The 8,875-nt window shown below is 43.5% G+C and overlaps 1 protein-coding gene across 3 annotated transcripts in view; it reads left to right on the plus strand.

Moving 5' to 3' along the window:
- Positions 1-4,546, plus strand: part of LOC120980671 (solute carrier family 22 member 6-B-like) — a 97,044-nt gene extending 92,498 nt beyond the window's left edge. For all 3 annotated transcript variants that reach the window (XM_040409914.1, XM_040409913.1, XM_040409915.1), the window contains 2 exons: positions 953-1,156; positions 4,340-4,546. In XM_040409914.1, the coding sequence (XP_040265848.1) occupies positions 953-1,156; positions 4,340-4,397 (262 nt within the window). In that variant the 3' untranslated portion in view covers positions 4,398-4,546. The remainder of the gene's footprint in view (positions 1-952; positions 1,157-4,339) is intronic.
- The last annotated feature ends 4,329 nt before the right edge of the window (positions 4,547-8,875 follow it).

Genomic DNA, 8,875 nt, shown 5'->3' on the forward strand with positions numbered 1-8,875 from the left:
TGTACAACTTAAAAAAATTAAAAAAAAGTATACATATTAGGTATCGCAGTGTCCGTAATAACTTGCTATATACAAATATCACATGACCTAACCCCTCAGATGAACACCGTAAAAAAAAAAAAAAGTGTGTCAAAAATGCTATTTTTTTGGGTCACCTTACATAACAAAAAGCATAATACCAAGCTATCAAAAAAGTCATATGCACCCAAAATAGTACCAATCAAACCATCACCTCATACCGAAAAGAATGAGCCCCTACATAAGACAGTCGACCAAAAAATTTAAATAAAACTATGGCTTTCAGAATATGGAAACACAAAAATTTGTGTGCAATGTGTGCAAAAATTGTCTGCAATGTGCATGGCACCTTTCCATTTATGACCTGCTTAGGATGCAGCAAGGCAGGGCGAAGATCCCATAGGTGGCTATACCAGAAACCCAACAATTATAGTTGCTGGATGATCTATACATGTTTGTAATGGGAATAACCCTTCAAGGTGTAACTACAAACCTGGACTGTCCTTTCAGCCTTATGTACCAATTGGGGAAGGAATAATCTCAGAATAATATCATTGCATTTTAATATTTCAGTACAGCATGGCTATAACTAAATCATGTCTATACACTGACCTTGCAAATGTCTCTTTGGCGCCATTTGTTTGGCACTGGTGTGGTTCTCACTGATAACATATTATGTATATAGCTAATACAGTATGATACAAGCACAGACAAGTTAGCTTTTGGTTAGCGTACAAAAACGTTCTGTACTGAAATGATCATAAAAACTGTAAAAATTTGCCATAGCAGTGGGATGGTTTTTCAGAGGCCTCTTGGCACATGATAGCGGTAACCTAATTCCTCACTATGAGACATTAATCTAATTTTTCTTTTATTAAATGTTGAACATATTTTAACACATGTCTCTTATGGGGTATGTATATTCTCTTTGCAGACAAACTGGAGTGGGATTCACCAACATGATGATGAGACTAGGCGCTGTAATTGCACCCTTAGCGATGATGACCAAGGTGTATGCACTATTTCTACCCCTAGTCATATTTGGATTGACACCTATTGTTTTTGGATTGCCTATTTTACGGCTACCAGAGACTTCAAACAGCCAACTGCTGGACACAGTGGAGGAGGTAGAAGCCAGGTGAGTACTCAACGAAAGCAAAATGGCCCAGGATTTATAGACTATACTGTATTATAATTACTGTAGTCAACTGGGCAAAGCCAATTGTCTCAATACTCACATGGTCCCACCGTAAACGCACCTGTTGAGGTTTTTTCATGGTCCGCAAAACGGGGTTCCGTTGTTCCGTGATCCGTTTCCGTTTTTTTTTCCGTGTGTCTTCCTTGATTTTTGGAGGATCACCAGACATGAAAAGTAAAAAAAATCTAAGTCAAGTTTGCCTTGCAAATGATGGGAAACAAACGGACGCGGATCACGGACGCGGATGACAATCTTGTGTGCCTCCGTGTTTTTTCACGGACCCATTGACTTGAATGGGTCCGCGAACCGTTGTCCGTGAAAAAAATAGGACAGGTCCTATTTTTTTCACGGACTGGAAACACGGATCACGGACGCGGATGACAAACGGTGCATTATCTGAGTTTTCAACGGACCCATTGAAAGTCAATGGGTCCGCAGAAAATCACGGAAAACGGAACAACGGACACGGAACACAACGGTCGTGTGCATGAGGCCTAACTCATATTTGTCATGGTGGTATCTAATTATTTCACTTTACAAACAGGGGTGCAAAACATAAAACATAGGGGCCACATGCCACTTGCAATGCCATTCTGTGTGGCCTCTAGCCATAAGGATGATACTGCTGTGGGGAGCAATGTAGGACTGTATGAACTGAATGCTAAAGGGCATCCGTCAGCAGATTTGTACCTATGAAACTGGCTGATTTGGAAGTTGAAGGCATCTGTGTTGGGTCCATGTTCATATGTGCCCACATATGTGCCCAGCGTCATACATGGTGCTGGGAGGGGCTTCAAATATGGTGTCCACTCGCTGGCGCCATAGCAGGCGGCTCTCTGCTGTTCTAAACAGCCCTTAAAATATTATTTATGTACTTTGCTGCTCCTGTTTTCTTGTAGTCATGGTTACCAAGCTGAATTTTTCTTTTTTGGACAACTCATCAAAAAATTACAGCACATTGGAAAACGATAATAAAGCATAAAGATCATAAGTGACATAATGGCCATGATTTATCATGCCTCCAAAACTGTAAGGCCACATTCACACGAACGTGGCAAATGGCCGTGTGACGGCCGTTTCTGTAATGGCGGTCACACGACCATTTTTAGAACCAAGTAAAGTCTATGGGGGTTATTCAAATATCCTATTTTTGGCCATTTTCATGGCAAGACGGACCCCACTGAAATCAATGTGCCCGTTTTTAATGGCCGTTTAGACAGAAGTGCACCCATCTAATGGGCCTTTTAAGGGTTAAAAAAATAATACAATGCTCACCTCATCCACTTGCATGTAATGAAACACTGGCTCCGCACTGGAGGCAGCAGGACCTGAGCTCCCAGCGTCGTGACGTCACAACTCTGAGAAAGTCGGGTCCTGGTGCCTCCAGTGCAAAGCTCAGTCAGACTGGATGGAGAGCGTCTGTGAACAGCAATTTTCAAGTCTTTCCATAGATTCTGTGGGATTTAGGTCTGGACTTTGGGCCAGTCTAACACATGAACATGCTTTGATCTAAACCATTCCATTGTAGCTCTGGCCGTATGTTTAGGGGCCTTTGTCCTGCTGGAAGGTAAACCTCCACCCCAGCCTCAAGTTTTGGCAGTCTCTAACAGGTTTTCCTCCAGGATTGCCCTGTATTTAGCTCCATCCATATTCTCATCGACTCTGACCAGCTTCCCTGTCCGTGCTGAAAAAAAGCATCCCCACACATGATGCTGCCACCAGATGGATCTGGTATTTCAATGCATTTGTCAGACAGATCCGCATCCGGAAACAAATGCTATCCGTTTGCATACGGATATCCGGATCCGGCAGGCAGTTCCGGCAATGGAATCCTCTAACGCAAGTGTGAAAGTACCCTAATAGTTGTCCTGTGGACAGATTCTCCCACCTGAGCTGTGGATCTCTGCAGCTCCTCCAGAGTGACCTTGAGCCTCTTGGCTGCTTCTCTAATTAGTGCTCTCCTTGCCTGCGCTGTCAGTTTAGGTGGATGGCCATGTCTTAGTAGGTTGGCAGCCATACTACATTTTTGGATGATGGATTGAACAGTGCCCTGTGAGATGTTCAGAGCTTGAGATATTTTTTTTTATAACCTAACTCTGCTTTACACTTTACAACTTTATCCCTGACCTGTCTGGTATGTTTTCTTTTAATATTACACCTACTTGCTACTTTGTGTTTGTCTATCACATAAAATCCCAGTAAAATACATTTAAGGGTCCATTCACACGTCTGTAGAATGGGTCCGGATCCGTTCCGCAATGTTGTGGAACGAATCCGGACCCATTCATTCTCTATGGGGCCGGAAGAGATGCAGACAGCATACAGTGGGTTGTCCGCATCCGCATTTCCGGAGCGGGGCCCCGACTTTCCGGTCTGCGGCTCCGAAAAATAAAAAATAGAACATTTCCTATTCTTGTCTGCAATTGCGGACAAGAATAGGCAGTTCTATGGAGGTGCCGGCCGGGTGAATTGCGGATCCGCAATACACTACGGACGTGTGAATGGACCCTAAGGCTACATTCACACGACCGTAATGTTTTACGGTCTGCAAATCACAGATCCGCAAAACACGGAAGCATTTTGCGGACTGCACATGGCTGTCGCGATATAGAAAATGTCTATTCTTGTCCGCGATTGCTCTATGTTCCATATTTTTGTGGGGCCATGGAACGTTCTGTTGTCTGCATCTTTTGTGGCCCCATTGGAATGAATGGGTCCTCACCTGCTCCACAAAATTGTGAATGTACCCTAAGTTTGTGGGTGTAAAGTGAAAAAATGTGGAAATGCTCAAGGGGTATGGATACTTTTTCAAAACACTATATATATATACTGAGGACACTGCAGGGGTTGGGGTTTTAACTTAACCAATGAAATTCATCTGTTTTTAATAGCCACTTTTAAAGGCCATTAAAAATGGATGCAAAACGGCCATTACAAACAGACAGATGGACAGAAAATGGATGCACAAATGCTTGAAAAATGTCCATGAAAAACTTTTTTTAAACTGTTGTTTTTTTGGTGCATGTAGACGAAGTACTTTCAAGACTGGTAAGACTTGTGACTATACAACTAACTACAGACTCCAATATCAAGTCGATATCTAATTTTTTTTTCTACTTTCAGAGACCAGAAATCCAAACTTAAAACGGAAAAGGAACCTGAACATGGCACCAAACTATAATCCACATCACATTTCACAGGAGAACTCAAGAGTTTCAGAAGGCCCCGTGGAACACCGAAGAAGCCAGTCTTTTGCCAAATTTTTATTTGAATCATTACCTCTTTTAAAGAGTAACCTGTCAGCTGCATTAAAGGGATTGTGTCACTTCAGCAAATGGCATTTATCATATAGAGAAAGTTAATACAAGGCACTTACGAATGTATTTTTATTATCCATATTGCCTCCTTTGCTGGTTTGATTCATTTTTCCATCACATTATACAATGCTCGTGTCCATGGTTACGACTAGGGATGAGCAAATCGACTTCAGATGAAACATCCGAAGTCGATTCTCATAAAACTTTGTTCTAATACTGTACGGAGAATGAGCTCTGTACAGTATTAGAATGTATTGGCTCCAATGAGCTGAAGTTATTGCTTCGCAAGACTTCGCGCAATAACTTCATAAATTAATTCGTACTGAAAAAAAACATTTCCTAAACTTGGGTTCGGTTCCAAGGAACCACTTGGAACCGAACCCTAGTTCGGGAAATGTTTTTTTACAGTACAAATTAATTTATGAAGTTATAACTTCGGCTCATCGGAGCCAATACATTTTAATACTGTACAGAGCTCCTTCTCCGTACAGTATTAGAACAAAGTTTTATGAGAATCGACTTCGGATGTTTCATCCGAAGTCGATTCGCTCATCCCTAGTTACAACCACCCTGCAATCCATCAGTGGTGGCCAGTCTATGTGAGCTCCTGGCCACCAGAGAAACCGGCGCTTTTTTTCTATAGTGTGCATGCACGGCCACTGCTGATGGATTGCATGGTGGTCATAACCATGGAAATGAGCAGTGTACAATGTGATGGAAAAGTGAATCCAGCCAGCCAAGGAGACAATCATGTTTCATCTGAAGTCGATTCGCTCATCCCTAGTCGTAACCATGGATACGAGCATGGAAAAATGAATCAAGCTAGCAAAGGAGGCAATATGGATAATAAAAATACACTAGTAAGTGCTTTGTACTAACTTTCTCTACAAGAGAGATGCTACTTGCTGAAGTGACCCAACCCCTTTAAGCTGCTTTTTCTAAGGGCAACAGAAAATAGTGGCAGACACACAGGTGACAGACGATTAAATCAAATTGTTAATGTGCAGTGTTTTTTGAGAAGAAAGGGTTTGTCCTATGAAAATGAACTATCACCCACAGGATAGGTGATAAATATTAGATTGTGATGATCCAACTGCTGGTATCTGTGGAGTGGTAGTGTGCATGTCAACCACTGCTCCATTCACTTCTATGGGAGAGACAGAGCGCCTATTCTGTGGATCGGTGATGAATCATTTTTGTGGAATAAAACCTTCAATTGTTAACATGACAGCCAGTGATGTCAGCTGAAAGTCCAAAGTATTTATGATATGCAGACTCCCCCTCTCGCACCTACCCTCCAGCTGCTGATAGGGAGAAAATCGGTCAATCAGTGACTGGGGTGGGAGAGCCTGCACATCTACAGTACAATGGACCTCTCACTGGCAGCGCTAGCTGAATGCTGCTAGGATTGAGAAGTTGGAAAAAGTACACAAGTTTATGCCTTTATGTTGCCCTCTGTACAGCAGCAGGAGGAATGCTTACAGGTCTGTGAGGGACTCTCTTCTACCCGAGGATTCATAAGTCAAATATTCTGACTTCACCCACATATGACCGAAATTGGGTATATCCCTTTAATAAAGCACCACATGGCCGTTCCAGCTATGTTTCCATTTACCTTATGCGTGCCATATTCTTCAGTAAACTACTATACCAATGTATTGTAATTTAATTGATGATCCACCCTTGGGTTTGCAAAACTTCAAATGCAATGATATAAGGCTGTTCATAGATGCATCGACTGACACTAGGAATGATCGAATTGATTCGTCACATCACCAAGAGGTCTTCCCCAGTGAGGGTATTCTGACTCCGATTGTTGTAATAGCGATTTATCCCTAGTGAGACCTCTATGCCTGGCCTGTATAAGCAGATATAATGACTGCGGACAATCCTTATCAGATAGCTTGAACTCACCAACAACGAGTTTATCCGTGGAAGTTGCTTTATTCTGTAAGCCAGATAACAGAGTACAGCAGAACAGATGGATTGTGGTGGTGCGCAGTCAAAAGATGATGCTTTTGCAAGCTTACATGAGAATACATGTGTGCCTTGAGCAAATGCCTGGAGCAGAATGAAGATACAGGAAGTGAGGTACACAGAAGAAGGGGTGGAGCAATGAAAAGAAATGAGTCACAGATATAACAGAAAAACAAATGCATTACCAAAAACGACCACTAGATGGAAGCATATGACCAAATATAGAATATATGAATGGTTCAACGAATTAAACTATATAAATCTAACTGCGTAGCAGCACAGAGGGGCTGTCTCTGCAGGTGAAGAGACACCCACCTGTTGCTTCATCGACAGGGTGGACATCTTATCTGGCCCTAATAATCTTGCTCCTGCTTCCTGGGGCAGCGACTGTTTAGCGGCCCATGTGCCCTAGCTGCTCCATCAGCAGAAGCAAAGCCCCTGTGCTTGTGCCGCTACTCGGAGCAGAGGTGCAGGAGCAAGATTGTCAGAGCCAGGTGAGACATTCAGCGCTGTCAAAAAAGTGGCAGGTTGGTGCTTCTTCATCTGTGGGGACAGCGCCTCACAGGTGGACTCGTTAGATTAGATTTGCTTATAACTAAGGCCTAATTCACACTTCATTTATTTGAGCATTGATTTCCATCAGTGATTGTGAGCCACAACCAGGTGCGGGTCGAAAACACAGAACAGCTGCAGATCTTTCCCTTATACCTTATCTCAGTGTAGGCTTCACTACTGGTTTTGGCTCACAATAACTGATGGAAATAACTGATGTGTGAAGTGGGCCTAAGGCCTCATGTACACGACCATTGTGTGTTTTGCGGTCCGCAAAAGACGAATGGTGTCCGTGTGTGTTCCGCAATTTGCGTAACGGCACGGACAGCCTTTAATATAACTGCCTATTCTTGTCCGCAAAACGCAGACAAGAATAGGACAGGTTATATTTTTTGGGTGGACCACAGAACGGAACAACGGATGCGGACAGCACACGGAGTGCTGTCCGCATCTTTTGCGGCCCCATTGAAGTGAATGGGTCCGCATCCAAGCCGCCAAGACTGCGGCTCGGATGCGGACCAAAACAACGGCCGTGTGCATGAGGCCTAAGGCATATAAGGCATATATTTGATTTTCTTTTCGATTTTAAAGGGAACCTGTCATCAACTTTATGCTGAAGTAGTGACAGAAATGCTGATTTCAGCGGTGTTACACACATCAGCTACAAGCAAGTGGTTGCCGAGAACCAGCATCATAATCATTGCAGTCCAGGCCTTGAAAAGAGTCAAATCTACTTAAGAGTCATGGTTATTCATAATTAGTGATGGCCAGTTCGCAGTGTTCGCCCGCGAACACTGCGATCTGCCATCTTAACTGACAAGTCCGGCGAGGCACAGGTAAGTCCTTACCTGTGCCTGTGCGCGAGCCGGTCTGAAATGAAATGCGGTCTCCGGGAGCAGGCCGTTCCGAGAACGGCCCCCGGAGGTTGTTCTTAGAACTGCCTGCTCCCGGAGACCGCATTTCATTTCAGACCGGCTCGCGCACAGGCACAGGTAAGGACTTACCTGTGCATCGCCGGATTGTCAGTTAAGATGGCAGATCGCATGTGTTTGCGGGCGAACACTGCGAACTGGCCATCACTGTTCATAATCTCCTGCTCTCCCCGCCCATCTGCTGATGATTGGCAGTTCTCTCCTAGACTCTTCTCAGGTAGATGTGACTCTTTTCCAGGCATGGGCTGCAATGGTTATGATGCTGGTTCTCAGCAACCACTTACTATTAGCTCATGAGTGACACACCGCTGAGATCAGCATTTCTGTCACTACTTGATACTGCCCTCAGTAAGGTCAGCATAAGGCCTCTTTCACATGAACGTATGGCTTTTTCAGTGTTTTGCGGTCCGTTTTGAACGGATCCGTTGTTCCGTTTTTTGTTTCCGTTCCATTTTTCCGTATGGCATATACAGTATACAGTAATTACATAGAAAAAATTGGGCTGGGCATAACATTTTCAATAGATGGCTCTGCAAAAAACGGAACGGATACGGAAGACATACGAATGCATTTCCGTATGTGTTCCGTTTTTTTTGAAGACCCATTGACTTGAATGGAGCCACGGAACGTGATTTGCGGGCAATAATAGGACATGTTCTATCTTTTAACGGAACGGAAAAACGGAAATATGGAAACGGAATGCATACGGAGTACATTCCGTTTTTTTTTGCGGAACCATTGAAATGAATGGTTCCGTATACGGACCATATAAGGAACGCAAAAAAAGAGGCCTAAAGTTGATGACAGGTTCCCTTTAAGATCCGGCAGAGGATCTCGAAACCGGAGGAAAACACTTCAGTTTGATTTAATACAACTGGCTG

This window comes from Bufo bufo, chromosome 10, assembly GCF_905171765.1.
Source record: "Bufo bufo chromosome 10, aBufBuf1.1, whole genome shotgun sequence".
Taxonomy (NCBI): domain Eukaryota; kingdom Metazoa; phylum Chordata; class Amphibia; order Anura; family Bufonidae; genus Bufo; species Bufo bufo.